This window comes from Octopus bimaculoides, chromosome 5, assembly GCF_046866305.1.
Source record: "Octopus bimaculoides isolate indiv1 chromosome 5, ASM4686630v1, whole genome shotgun sequence".
Classification (NCBI taxonomy): domain Eukaryota; kingdom Metazoa; phylum Mollusca; class Cephalopoda; order Octopoda; family Octopodidae; genus Octopus; species Octopus bimaculoides.
In genome coordinates, this window is record NC_142932.1 from 4958813 (window position 1) to 4974138 (window position 15326).

The 15326-nt window shown below is 36.0% G+C and overlaps 1 protein-coding gene across 3 annotated transcripts in view; it reads left to right on the forward strand.

Annotated features, from left to right (window-relative positions):
* The window catches only part of LOC106880932 (cAMP-dependent protein kinase type II regulatory subunit), a 147614-nt gene that overhangs the window by 109108 nt on the left and 23180 nt on the right, over positions 1 to 15326 (forward strand). For all 3 annotated transcript variants that reach the window (XM_089351937.1, XM_089351938.1, XM_014931105.3), the window contains 4 exons: positions 7589 to 7641; positions 11790 to 11873; positions 14211 to 14252; positions 15201 to 15265. In XM_089351937.1, coding sequence (XP_089208063.1) covers positions 7589 to 7641; positions 11790 to 11873; positions 14211 to 14252; positions 15201 to 15265 — 244 coding nt within the window. The remainder of the gene's footprint in view (positions 1 to 7588; positions 7642 to 11789; positions 11874 to 14210; positions 14253 to 15200; positions 15266 to 15326) is intronic.

Below are 15326 nucleotides of genomic sequence, written 5' to 3' on the forward strand. Positions count from 1 at the left end.
ATATATATATATATATATGTATGTATGTATGTATAAAAGACACCATTTCGAGCGTGGCCGTTTTCGTGCGGGTGACACGTAAAAGCACCCACTACACTCTCTGAGTGGTTGGCGTTAGGAAGGGCATCCAGCTGTAGAAACTCTGCCAAATCAGACTGGAGCCTGGTGTTGCCATCCGGTTTCACCAGTCCTCAGTCAAATCGTCCAACCCATGCTAGCATGGAAAGCAGACGTTAAACGATGATGATGATGATGATGATGTATAACTGTGTGCAGATGTGATTGGCTGGCATGCATACATGTAATGTATACTTGCATGTACCCAAGAATAAACTTATTGATGTGCACGTCTGTTTGTCTGTGCATCTGTCTAACTGCTAAAATCTCTCAATACAGTGAAAACGAAATGTAAATCTCCCAGCTAAAACTATATTATCCCATCCGAGGAGTCTTCTATACACTGTGCGTTGCATCTGGTGTTATTGCATTTGTTCTATACCCACAAGGGAGTAATGCACTTTGAAGATGAAACAATTGTGTTGTGGTAATAAATTTTTTGGTTTTGGTACATTCTGCCTTGTCTATTTATCTTTAATAAATGTATATATATATATATATATATATATGGCAAATGAAAGATATAAGATGGAATATGTGAGAATTTATTATTAATCACAACAATTGTTTCTAACAACAATTGTTTCACATCTAGCATCGATCCCACATGGGTGAGACACTCAACAACTGGTTCAGGATATCCAGTGGTGGAGATGTATCTCATCAGGTGATAAATAGATACAATTCGTTAAAATAACAGTTCTGCAATGTAACTTCTTGTTTTGTAGAAAGAAAAGCAGCCAAATGGAGGAAATATCTTCATTTATATAGAAGATCAAAAATAAAATCACAGACACACAATACAGCGAGAAAGGTATTAAAAATAAACGTTAACAAATACCAGCATTAGGTTTACGAGGGGTGTCTGAAAAGTCTTGAGCCTCAAAAAAACAACACATGGTACAAGACTTCTGATGATTTATTTTTCAACATAGTCCCCCTCGATTGCTGAACACTTTCTCCAGCAGTGCTGAAGCACCATTATTCCGGCGTAGAAGAACTCTTTTGTTTGGGCCTCCAAGAAACTTCCTACAGCGTCTATGATGTCATTGTCATTGGCAAGTTGGCGACCAGCCAGGGCATTTTTCATTTTTGGAAATAGATGAAAGTCAGAGGGGGCTAAGTCTGGTGAATAAGGCGGATGGGGAACAAGTTCGTATCCACAATCACGAATTGTTGCCATGGCAACCACTGAGGTGTGGGCTGGAGCATTGTCGTGATGAAAAAGAACTCCTCTGGTGAGCAGTCCCCGCCTTTTCTCTTTGAATGCTTCTCGGAGGCGTTTCAGTAGCTGAGAATAATATAGCCCTGTCATGGTGTGACCCTTTTCAAGGTAATCGATCAGCAAGACACCTTCAGAATCCAAAAATACAGACCCCATGACCTTGCTAGCTGAAGGAATGACCCTGGCCTACTTTGGGGTAGGAGAAGATGTGTGCTTCCACTGCTTTGATTGTTCTTTGGTTTCAGGCTGGTAGTGATGGACCCAACTTTCGTCCATAGTAATGAAACAAGCAAGAAAATTCTCTTCATCAGCTTCAAACAGTTCCAGATTGCTCGTGGACAAAGTGCACCTGGTACGTTTCTGTTCAGGATTCAAAAGGCGAGGGACCCTCCTTGCAAAAACCTTTGAGAACCCAAGTTCTTTTGTCACAATATTGTCTGCTCTTTCAGTTGAGATGCCCAGTCTCTCGGCTATCTGACGACATGATATTCAGCGATCATGCAAGGTCAAGGTTGTCCTTGGTGGTTGCAGTTGGAGGTATCCCTGATCTTGGATCATCTTCCACACTCTCCCTGCTATGCTTGAATTCATTTACCCAACCTTTGACTGTTGCATATGAAGGAGCATTGTCTGTTAAGGTTCTCGCCATATCTTCATGGATTTCTGATGGAGTCATGCCTTTCAAATGAAGGTACTTTATGACAGCATGATACTCAGCTTTCTCCATTTTCCTTGTAAATTCGAAGCTTGTTTATTCAAAAATCTGCAACAAAAAAAATTTTAAATATCAGAATCATGAAAATGAGCAAGACTACTCCGAAAAGACTGTAGTTACCAGAAAAAATTGTTTCAACTATATAGCAGCCCCGATTCTAGGTTAGGCTCAAAACTTTTCAGACACCCCTCGTGTGTGTGTATATATATATATATATAAAAGTTTGTGTCTTTGTTCTACACCACTACTTGTTTGTTTTCATCCCCATAACTCAGCAGTTTGGCAGAAGAGATTGAGCAAATAAGTACTGAGCTTTTAGAAAATAAGTACTAGGGTCAATTTGTTCAAATAAACACTTCAAGATAGTCTTCTGGCACAGCTGAAGTTCAATGACTGAAACAAGTAAAAGATATACAAGTTTAAAAAAATAAGGAATGTTATTTGTGTATATAGCAAGGTAGTTAGCTATTGATTTATCTGCAGGGGTCCCTAAAGCAGTGGAAGAATGTTATTTTCTTGGACGAGTCATCCTTTACCTTATTTCCAATCACCAGCCGAGTATATGTGTAGAGACAGCCAAAAGAAGCATTTGACCCAGACTGCCTTCTTCCAACTGTTAAACATGGAGGAGGATCTGTGATGATCTGGGGGGCTATATCTTGGAAATCCACCGGCCCAATGGTTTCTCTTCATGGCAGAATTAATAGTCAAGACTATTTAAGCATTTTATCTGATCAAATTCATCCGGTAGTTGCGAAACTGTTTCTGGAGGGAAACGCAATCTTTCAGGATGATAATGCATCAATTCACACTGCTAAAATTGTTACCAAATGGCACGAGGAACATTCTAGTGAAGTTGAACATCTTATCTGGCCACCACAGTTCCCAGATCTCAATATTATTGAACATTTATGGTGCATTTTAGAAAAACAAGTAAGGAGGCGATATCCTCCACCATCATCACTACAAGTATGGGAGATAGTTTTAGCTGAAGAATGGACAAAAATTCCTTTGGAAACAGTTCAAACTTTGTACGAGTCCATACCTCGTAGAATTCAAGCTGTAATTACTGTAAAAGGCGGTCCTACCCCATATTAAAATAAATTTGTTTGAAATTTTAAGGTGTTTCCATTATTTTGACCAACCCTTGTGTATAACTAGCCATCTATGGTTATCAGTCTGTCTATTTCTCTTTCCTTTTTCCTGCTCTTTCCCTCTTTTCTCCATTTTCTTTCTCTTTCTTTGTCTCTCCCTCTTTCAGCCTTTTTAAATTTTCTTTTTCTCTTTCTTTCTATTTCTCTCTCTCTCTCTCTCTCTCTCGATTAAATCTTTTAATTTGGGGTTGATAAAGTAAGGGCTAGTTGAGCATTGGGGTTGATGTAACTGACTAATCCCAGCCCCTCAAATTTCAGGCCTTATGTCTGTAGTAAAAAGAAAAAAAGACTATTGTTATTGATGCAGGATATATCAGCCTGCAACCATCCAATGCAGATGTTCCCTTCTCTTTAAGACAGCATTAATTCCCTGTCAGACATGCATTCGCTATCAATAAACAAAAATATTCAAGAGAAAAGCTTAACAAAATATAGCATTTATTTCCCTACTACATTGTTCTCGTGTTATAAGTTGGAGATTCACCACATTTAAAGATTTCTACTGATCACAGTCAATTTGCTAAATCAAGAGGATGTCACAGACATTCAAATTCTGTTAACTGCTAAATTCAAGAAAAATGTATCCTACACAGACATCGTTAGATTATCAAAATTTCTTATTTGGAGAATGTTGTATACAATATTGTATATAGAACTGAAAAAAAAAAAGAACAAGGTAAAAATTGATATGTATTTTGTTCTGTTAAGTGTTTCTTTTATTTAAACATTGCTTTACCTTTGACATATTTCTTTCCCGAATATAAATATCTTCTAATATAATAATGAGCGTAGTGTTTATATATATTTGTGTGTGTATATATATATATATATATATATATATATATACACATACACAAAATCACACAGTAGGAGTGAATGGTGAAGGGAGGGGAGGGAAAATAGTAATTCAGTGAAGGAGAAGTAGTGAGAGTAATAGCCATGACTGAGAGGGAGTGAGAGAAAGTAATAGCAACGAGAGAGAGGAAGTGGTGAAGAGAGCATCATGTATCTTCTACTATAATAATCTACTATAATAATAGTCTTGTGTATTTCTCCGTCACAACATATGAATGAGAAAGCAAGGGGTGATCCACCGATGGAAGTGGGATGGTGAAAAGTTAACGGTGAAACAAAAATCAAACAGCACTTCAACTCTGTGAGTATCTGTGTCTGTGTGTGTAAAAGTGAGGAATGTGAATGTTTGTTTGTGTATGAGTGTATGTGTGTGTTTGTGTAAAATATATTTATATATTTGAGTGAGTGTATATGTGTTTGTGTATGTTTATTTAGAAAGATACATAGAAAATAGAATTACAAACACACATGCATTTATACATATATATATAAACAGACACACTTAAAAAGGAAGGAAGTGGGCTGTGACAAAGTATAGAAAACTGCATTTGCTACAGATTGTGCTACTCCTACATATAAATGTATACATATACACACATGCATGCACATGCACAAAAACACACACACATACTCACACAGAGTTGAAACATTGTTTGATTTTTTTCACCTTTTCATACCCTTTTTATATATAATATACTACAATTAGCTGTCATTTTTGACAGCAAGGGGTCAGCCAGTATATCTATATTTCAGTGAAGAAGAAGACATCTTATCTAATGCTCTAACAATTCTGCTAGTCTACCACCCAAAATTGGAACTTTATTTATTGACTCAGGAGGGATGAAAGGCAACTTTGACCTTAATGAGATTTGAACACACAATGCTGAGAGGCAGAACAAATATCACAAGGCATCTTTTCTATGCTCTCACAACTCTTCAAGCTCATGGCTACCATCTTATATACTTGACCAATGCATCATACCCACCTCACTGGGTCTTTAAAACATATTTCCATTTGCAATATTTATATCTCAACTTGGTGTATAGTTGATTATATTTACCATATTAATTGAAGCTGATAAAATGAGAGTTCAATTTTGCCTTTCCTCCTTGTAGGGGTGGGATTAATAAAATAAGTAATAGTCAAATACAGGAATCAATATAAACAACTTTACCCTCATTTAAATTGGAGACTTTACCTATACAAAGAATCAATAATGATTTCTTAACATAGCCACAACACCACCAGTATTATATAGAAGACATGGTTAAGTGGTTAAGAAGCTAGTTTCACAACCGTGAGGTCCCAGGTTCACCCTCCCTAGACAGCTGTTTTTACCATAGCCTTGGGCTGAATCCTTGTGAGTGGAAACATATCAGATGGAGTATATTTATAACTTAATGATTAAATATTCTTTCCTACTGTAGGCACAAGGCCCGAAATTTTTGGGGGAGGGGGCACCAGTCAATTAGATCGGCCCCAGTATGCAACTGGTACTTAATTTATCGACCCTGAAAGGATGAAAGGCAAAATCAACCTTGGCGGAATTTGAATTCAGAACGTAAAGACAGACAAAATACTGCTAAGCTTCCACCCGGCATGCTAACGATTCTGCCAGCCTGCTGCCTTCATTTAATGATCAAATATTGTCATATGTTGTGTCACACTGATTTCAGTTGAGGAATTACATAAAAAGTACATGTCTGTAAAATAGACAATTACTTACATGTTAATTTAAAAAGTTGAGCATACAGTTGATTGACTTCAATGTTGAAACCAAAAAAGGAAGATCTATCACAATTTTATTATCTACAGTTATGTCATCTTATTAAATACCTAAAATTATATTCTCTTACTGACTTTCAAGAGCAGGAAAACAAAGTCAATTCTTGGAGGATTTGAACTCCAAACATGGAAGGACAAAATATATTACACTACATTACGACTTCTCTGCTGAATATTTCTCCATTATAATAATTGCTTCTAATATAGGGACAAGGCCTGAAATTTGGAGAAGAGGTTGATTAAATTCACCCCAGTACATGACTAGAACATAATTTATTGACCCTGATAAGATGAAAAGCCAAGTTGACTTTGGCAGGATTTCAATTGGGAATGATAACTCACAACAAATACTGCAAGGCATTTTTTCCATTGCTCTGACAATTCTGTGGAAAGTTATTTTATGTTTTAGTTATGTTTTATTTTTTGATGTTTGAACAATTATTTCAACATTTTTCTTCTTTTAAACAAGATTTTACGTGATTAAGACTACTGCAAACTTCATTAATTATTCATTTCTTTTGACAGTGCTCAAGGCTCATAATCACCATCACCATCATCAACATTTAATGCCTATTTTCTGTGCTGCCATGGGTTGGACAGTTTGACAGGAACTGGCAAGAATGGGGGTCGTACCAGGTTCTATTGCTTGTTTTAACTTGGTTTCTACAGCTGGGTGCCCTTCCTAATGCCAACCACTTTACAGAGTGTGGTGGGTACTTTTTACATGACACCATCACCAGTACTTTTTGTGTGGCACCAGCACCATCTACACCAATGCATTTTATGTGGCACTTTGGTTTTGAGATATCAATTCTGTTGTGGTGGGTGGGTTTTCTCAATTTTTTGTAAACCAATGGTCTATGGTTTATCAGAACTATCTGAGTGTGTTACTGGTATGTTACAGCAGTATAAAAAACATTGCCAGTCTATCTTATCGTTTTTGCCAAATTTTTCAAATCTACAGAGTAATCCTAGAATTACACACACCCTCACACACGCATACACACCACTACCATTACCATGAAAACTAAAAGAATGCCATTACCAGGATGTTTTTTATCATAGGTTTGTTCAATCAAGGTTAATGACCTTGGGTTGAAGAACAAAGCAAAACACTAGCACAAATTTTTTAAATATTAACAGCAAAAACACATCACAGTGAGAGAAGCCATTGATTTATATGCTTCTTCCTGATCAATATTGTTTTCCATCAATATATTGCATTTACTTGTGTAATATGTAAGAAATCTAATGCAAAGCATCTGAAGTGAAACTAGGGAGTGGGTAGTGTTATACTCAAGTATAAAACAAAAGATAAGGAGATAAAATATATTACTGACTTTTCAGTACAAAAATAAGGGTCACATATTTGAAATGGAAAGTGTGTAAAACAAAATACTTTCAGGTATTTGTGGATTCTTTACATTCTGAGTCCAAATGCTGCTATGACCAAATTTGCCGTTTATTTTCCAATATTCACTAAAATAAAGTATCAGTCAAGTACTGGAGTTGATATATTAGCTAAGCACCTACCTCAAAATTGCTGGCTTTGTGCCTAAATTAGAAACAATTATTCAAATTAATATAGTAAACAAAAAGTGGGAGTGGTGAGAAAATTGAGCTTCCTTTGAGTTTGTTTTTTTCACTTGTTTGTTCCTGTTTGTTATAAATCACACACACACATACACACTTTTATTTATTGATTGGCTGATTTATTTATTTGTCTGTTCTTTCAGTTTGTGCTGAAGCTTATGATCCAGAACAAGATCAAGGGGAGGAAGAAGTAAAAGTAAGAAAGCTACAAAATTACAATTAAAAATTAATTACATATATTTAATAAGTCTTTTAATCTGAACAGTCAATGTTGTGATGTTTCTTTCAATGTGATGGTTAGCCCAGCAGATGTGAGATTTGAGGTCCTCAGACAACTTTACAAATTTTTTTTTATTTTCTAAATTAGATATATGTAATACCATACTTTGATATAGTGTGAACTGAAATCCTTGTTGAATTCCTCTGACATATGTTGTCATAGTTACTTACTTTAAGTCTTTTAATTTGGTTGGTCAAAGTTGTAATGTCACTTTGGTGTAGACATTAAAGCAGATATATGGTTTATAGCAGACATAGTGTTTGAGTCCAACTTTTTCAATTGTCTTTTATATTAGATATATATTTACTACAACAGTTTATGCTTGCTGATGTTGCTTTAAATTGCTTAGAAGAGGAAGGTCAGTGCCCATTAGCCCTTTTCAGCACCTCCAAGACAGGTAGGAGACTGGAAGGGAAGAAGTTATCCTCTGGCAGAGATCTGGCCTGAATGCTTTCAGCCATGGACTTCATCAAAGCAGCCAAAAGCCAGGTGGTGGTGTTTAACAGAGCAACTGATTATATATGAACCACCCAAGAAGTGAACAGTCCCACTAAAATGTCCCACAGTTTCCATCTACCATATTTTACTTGTAAGGTGAGGTTGTGGCATAAGACACTTGTCCAAGGTGCTATGCATTGTTGGGATTGAAGCCAAGGCTACATCATTGTCATTACTGTGAAACTTGAAATGGGGGAGTACCTTGCTCCATGATATAATGCATTACCAAATCTAGGAATCAAACCCACAACTTTATGATCATGAGCCCAACACTGTAACCACCAGGCCAAACACACAAAAGATGCGACAGTTACAAGAAGAATGCCTTTGATCATGACTGAAGATTTAGGACTAAACTAAAATAGTAATTATTTGACTGTAAGTAATTCAACACTTGTTCAGTGTGGGAGACTTCTTTACATGACTATTACAAGCTTCAGTTGAAGGCAGAATCTTTCTAGCAAAGGTCACCAACTCCTTCCGTTTTTTGACATTTTATGAAGAACCACTGTTATAATATCTATCTCAACTTCCATTATTTCTTCTATCAAACATTAACTACTTGACCAAGAAGTTCATGTACTTGACTAACCATCCAGAAATTGTAAAGTCAACCACAGCCCAAGGCATTTAGTTTTTTTATCAAAATCAGTTTTAGATTAAGTTCTCTACTAATACCGCTTTAGGAAAATACTCCCACTTTTTACTTTTCTGTTTATTTTTATACTAGTTCTTAACATCTGAAATGTAACTTTTTCAATATTTCATTCCTTTAGCTGAATTTTCAGACACTAGATTGACAGTAGAATACTAAGATAGATTAAACATATAAAAACATAATGGTAACTGAATTTCTTTTTTTGGCCATAACTGTAATTTAGCAGAATTTTGTATGGATTTGGAGAACGTGGGATGGAAGGAGAGTGTTAGGTAATTTCTTTTTTTTTTTTTTTCCAGAAATAGGTATATTGTCCATGGCTTTTGCAGGTCATCTGAGAATGGTGAGATTGATACCATTAACAATCTGCTTGATCTACTACAAGTAGATATCTGCAGTAAAGAAATAGTTGAGAGGGAGTTCTAAAGGGCCAACATTCTAGGAAAGAAGAACTCAGTATATTGATTAGTGCAGAGCCTGGTGGGTGGTAGGGTACATAAATGGTGTGCAGGAGTGGCTGTGTGGTAAGTAGCTTGCTTACCTACCACATGGTTCCGGGTTCAGTCCCACTGCATGGCACTTTGGGCAAGTGTCTTCTACTATAGCCTCAGGCCGACCAAAGCCTTGTGAGTGGATTTGGTAGACAGAAACTGAAAGAAGCCTGTCGTATATATGTATATATGTGTGTGTGTGTATGTTTGTGTGTCTGTGTTTGCCCCCCCCCCCCAACATCGCTTGACAACCGATGCTGGTGTGTTTACGTCCCCATAACTTAGCGGTTCAGCAAAAGAGACCGATAGAATAAGTACTAGGCTTACAAAGAATAAGTCCTGGGGTCGATTTGCTCGACTAAAGACGGTGCTCCCACATGGCCACAGTCAAATGACTGAAACAAGTAAAAGTGTTTGTAGTAAAGATAATTTTTCAAACTCTTTGATGTTTTAAGATTGTATAGTTGTATATTTTATATTTTCAAAATGCTCTATACCAGTCATGAACAGCATGAAACAAAACATCTGGGAGGACATATTCTAAAATTATATTCAATATAGATATATGCATGTGTTTCACATCTAGTTTATTCATTAATATTCAACTTGTTTCATTGCATTTCTATTTCTGCATTTTGATGCTGGTTGGACTTGAACAAGCATTTTCTGGCAATATCCTTTGTTCAGATGCCCCTTTCTTGTGCCAATTCTTATTTACTTTTAAGTAAGGTGTTTTATTCCACTGGTTTTTGTGTGTCAAGCCACAATGCTACAGGATATAAACAAATGTCTCCACTACCTAAGCAGCAGTGTCAATGTGAAGCTATGTGGAGAGAAACACACATCTATATATTTAAAGTGTCTGTCTAACCCATTCTGTGTGAAAAAAACATGTCCGTTTTTTCATGCAGAATGAGTTGGAGAGACATATATGAATATGTGAAAGCCTTCACACAGTTTTTATCAAACAAATTTCACTCGCAAGGTATTGGTTATCCCAAGACTAAAATAAAAGATATTTATTAAAGGTGCCGTGCAGTGGGATGGAACCCAAAACCATGTGGTTGCTAAGCAAACCTTTTAACAACACAGTCATGCTTCCACACAAGAAGAGAAATTGCAGATGTGGAAGCAAGGTCTGGAATCTAAGGGCCTTAGAGTTAATTTAACAAAGACCAAAAATCCTAGCAAGTAGGAAAACAGACAAATCACAAATCTCTTCAGGGAGATGGCCCTACTTAATTCTCAATAAGAAAGATGTTGGTAGAAATTCCAAACAGTGTACCTAATGCAAGCTATGGATACATAAGAGCCAAGTATGACCTCAGTAATAAGAGGGCTACCTCTGTCATACTCTAATCTCTTGGTTCCACTCTCTCTCTCTCTTAGCTGAGAGGTCCTTGTCTTGCAAACTTGCAGGGGTGCTATATAAAAACACCCATTTTGGTGCCAAGAAAAAAGCATCCGTGTTGGTGCCACACAATAAGTGCCTGTGCCAGTACCAAGTAAAAAGTACCCAGGTTGCTGACACATGAAAAGCACCCATACTGCTAAACAGCTTTGTCTAGATTTAAGGTTTCTCCTACAAATAACATGAGTGCTTTCTTATGGCACCTTCTATTCAACCACATAAAATTTATTCTTCCAGATTAACAACCACCATTCATCATCATCATCGTTTAACGTCCGCTTTCCATGCTAGCATGGGTTGGACGATTTGACTGAGGACTGGTGAAACCGGATGGCAACACCAGGCTCCAGTCTGATTTGGCAGAGTTTCTACAGCTGGATGCCCTTCCTAACGCCAACCACTCAGAGAGTGTAGTGGGTGCTTTTACGTGTCACCCGCACGAAAACGGCCACGCTCGAAATGGTGTCTTTTATGTGCCACCCGCACAAGCCAGTCCAGGGGCACTGGCAACGATCTCGCTCGAAAATCCTACAGGAGCCAGTCAGGCGGTACTGGCAACGGCCACGCTCAAAATGGTGCATCTCATGTGCCACAATAAAATTGAAAATGCATATGGACTTAAAAATGTAGTCATAATACTTCAAAAGCATCAACAGATTTTTCTTGCCTGATGGACATCTTCAAGTTGTTTTCTTTCAAACTGTTTCAATGTTTATTGAATCTTTACTCTGAATCAGTCAGCAACCATGACAGGGGTGGGACTAAATTATTGTTTGAAATATATAGAATATACTAACTATAACCTCCTTCTAGCTTTAAAAGAAAGAATCATAAAGAAAAATCTCAGAAATATCCTTTTATAAACCCAAGATTTCTTAATACTGTACAGAGATAACATATTGTTTAGAAAATTATTTATTATATGTTCAAGAATGTATTTTTGTATGAAGGTGTTTGTACTTGTATAGCTTATAATGAGTTGGGATTTTTGCTATTCACTGTTCAGGTAATACATCCTAAAAATGATGAACAAAGGAAACGATTGAATGAGGCAACAAAGAATATTTTGCTGTTTAGAAATTTGGAGCCAGTAAGTAATTGAAAAAAATCTTTTTCTTCTATCTTTCAAATCTAAAATACAGATTCTACCTCTATTTTCTTCTTATTCTTTTTCTTATTTTCCTTTTTCAAAAGCAAAAATATAAGAATTTTATATTTATAAATGAAAAACAATGTCAATACTTTGTTATAGATGCCTGAACCTGGGAAAATTAACAGCTGACTGCTAAACATGTTATAAAGACAATACAGCAAACTTAAAATCAAAATGTTCTTGAATGCACAAACAGCATTTTTCTAATTTATTTCATTTTATCCTTTAATGTTCTATTTTGTTTCATTCAATTAATAATAATAATAACTCTAGTCCTGGAAGCATTATTTTGAAGAACATTCAGGAAACTTGAAATTTGAAACCAGAATTGGTGTATTTTTTCTTTTTTTTTTTTTTTTTTTAATATTGGAGAAACCACTGCACTGTTCACTTTTAAGCGGTGATGCAATATTCTATTTGTTTTATTGTAATTTTTCCAATAAAAGAATGGTTATCAATGAAGTAAGTTGAATTTTGTTTTTCTAAATATATCAGCGCCTCTGAGCTCTTGAACTATTAATTAACTGGGATGTTCTAAGAAAGAACAAAACAATATCCCCTAACCCTAACCCAAATCTTGGTAGAGATGTTGAAATATTTTAATGGTCTACTTTCTCAAAAAATATTAAAAGAAAGATTTGGGGAGAGTGGACTTTTTATTCTAAGGCAATCATTCCTTTGCTTAAAATGTGACATCACATTGAAAATTTAAAAATGGAACTTGTGTTGGTCAGTATATTTGTACTGTATTACTACTTCCACTTACGTTTTTAGTTGGACTGTAGTCTGAATCAAGAGAACACTCACTCACTCACTCACTCACTCACTCACTCACTCACTCACTCACTCACTCACTCACTCACTCACTCACTCACTCACTCACTCACTCACTCACTCACTCACTCACTCACTCACTCACTCACTCACTCACTCACTCACTCACTCACTCACTCACTCACTCACTCACTCACTCACTCACTCACTCACTCACTCACTCACTCACTCACTCACTCACTCACTCACAATGTAATGATAATAGCCTTTATATAATGGTACTGTTACATTTATTTAACAGCATCGTTATTAGGCAAACAAACAACAGTGGGAATATGGTTGCTTTACATGCTAGAAATAGTAACCAAATGTTCCTAAAATCCGTACCATCTTTAAAAAAATGAAACACATTGGATGAGGTAGACTTATAAATGACTAAGGTGATCATAGCTGTAGTTAGTTTGATCATAGAACTGATTGGGAGCCAAGCAGCGACAACACTCTAAATTGGAACCAAGTTAGTTGATGAATTAGCAAGAGCATTAGAGTGTTGGACAAAATTCCCAATAGTATTCATTCCAGCACCTTGCATTTTGAATTGAAATCCCACTGAAACCAACTCTGCCTTTTGTCTTTCTGGAGCTGGTAAAATGTGTCTAAGATAGTGGTGGAGTAGTGGAATCATTAGAGCATCGAACAGGATGTTGTACAGTATTTATTCCTGCTCTTGGCTTATATGTGTGTGTGTGTGTGTTTAAGCTCTTAGCTACATACACACCACTTGCTGATTTTTTACGGAAGTATGAGACATCAAAACTATAAAGGAAATTGTATGCTGCAATATTCATACCTTTCTGAAGAGCTTTAACAATACACATGAAATAACCATAACAAGGAATCAAAACTGTGTTGCAGATTCATCTCTGTTCATGCTTCCCTTCCATTTACAGCACAAAGTTATTAATTATACTAGTGTACTCTGCATGACCTGTTTAAGTGATAAACTTAATTCATCATCTAGTTTAACTCACTACTTGGTCCATTAATAAGGTTCATTCTGTAGTAAAGCATTCAAACCAGGCCTCTAATTTTAGGACCTCTTTCTTCCTTTTCTCATCATTTTTAGAGGCTCTGTAAAAGTTTATGGACATTTCCCTTTTCTCTTTACTAAGCAATAAACATTTTTTTAAAGAAATCTGTGAATAGGTTCCTTGAGTTAGCAAACTACCACATTCTGTAATTGATGACTGGTTTTTAGCTTGCATCATTGTGTTCAAATTCTGCCATGAACATGAAGCATGGTGGGATATGGTCTTTACCAGAGTCACTTTTTCAAAGTACACTATGTATTGACAAAGTCTTCTAATCTTCTAAATGGTAGCTCATCACCTACCGTGATGTTAATTGTTTTTCTCGTTTTCGTTCTGTGACACTCATTTATGTAAATGCTGTTTATATTAGAGAGATCATGTGTAATTAGATATCTTTTTTTCATTGCAGGAAAGATTACTGAATGTTGTTGATGCAATGTTTGAAAGAAAGGTAATTATCTTATACTGCAATAGTCTAAGAAATGTGTTTCTGATTGATTCAATATTTTATCGTTTAATCTCAGTTCACTAATTGCACAGGTCTATTGTCAGAGTTGTACCAGTTGTGAACAACCACTCTTTTTTTTTTTATCTTTTCCAAAGTAATACATCTAAGATTACATTATTGAATGTGTAATCCCTTTTAGGATTAGACTGTGGATGGAGGGAGGTGTTGGCTGCTGTTCCCAGCAGGTTGAGCAGTATTGAGCTACCTCATTGTCTCATGTTACATTGAATTGGTTAACATTATTTTTTTATATATATTTTAACAGATATAAAAAAATTTTAACACTAGAAGATCTTATTATTAAAGGAAAGCTTTGGTGTAATCAGTTTATATTGTTTGAAGTATTGCAACAAATGAATCAAAAGACCCAATATTTATCAATAACATGGCATAGGGCATAGGTATGACTGGTTGTGTGGAAAGAAGTTTGCTTCCCTACCACATGGTTTCAGGTTCTCTCCCACTGCATAAGCCACTTGAGCAATTGTCTTCTATTAAACAATGACGATGATGATATCATGCTTACAATCAGAGCTCTCACAAGCTCAAACCAGAACAAAACCATCTGATGCTCCTTCAGATCCAAAGGATAAAAGAGCAAACAACATCCAAGAACACTACACTGGTGAACTCCATAACAGAACAGCAATCCTCAAGTGTTGCTATGAGACTTAAATGGAGTTTAGCTTCATCCAAAGTCTACATATTATATTGGTTGATGTTACTTAGTTGCAAATGGGCCCTAATCAAGCAGAAACTCCAGCAATGATAAGGGGACTCAGTTGACATAAAGCAATGCCTTTCATAATTAATTTCATGTCTATATTCTCACTCAGTTAAATGTAAGTAAATAATTTCCATAATTAATAATTGGTGTTGTTGTTGTTGTAGGTAGAACAAGGAGAGAAAGTGATTCATCAAGGCGATGACGGGGACAACTTCTATGTGATTGACAGGTTTGTATTAAGTACTCTCATTACTTGCATTGTAATAAACATCTGAGTAGTGTGTGTGTGT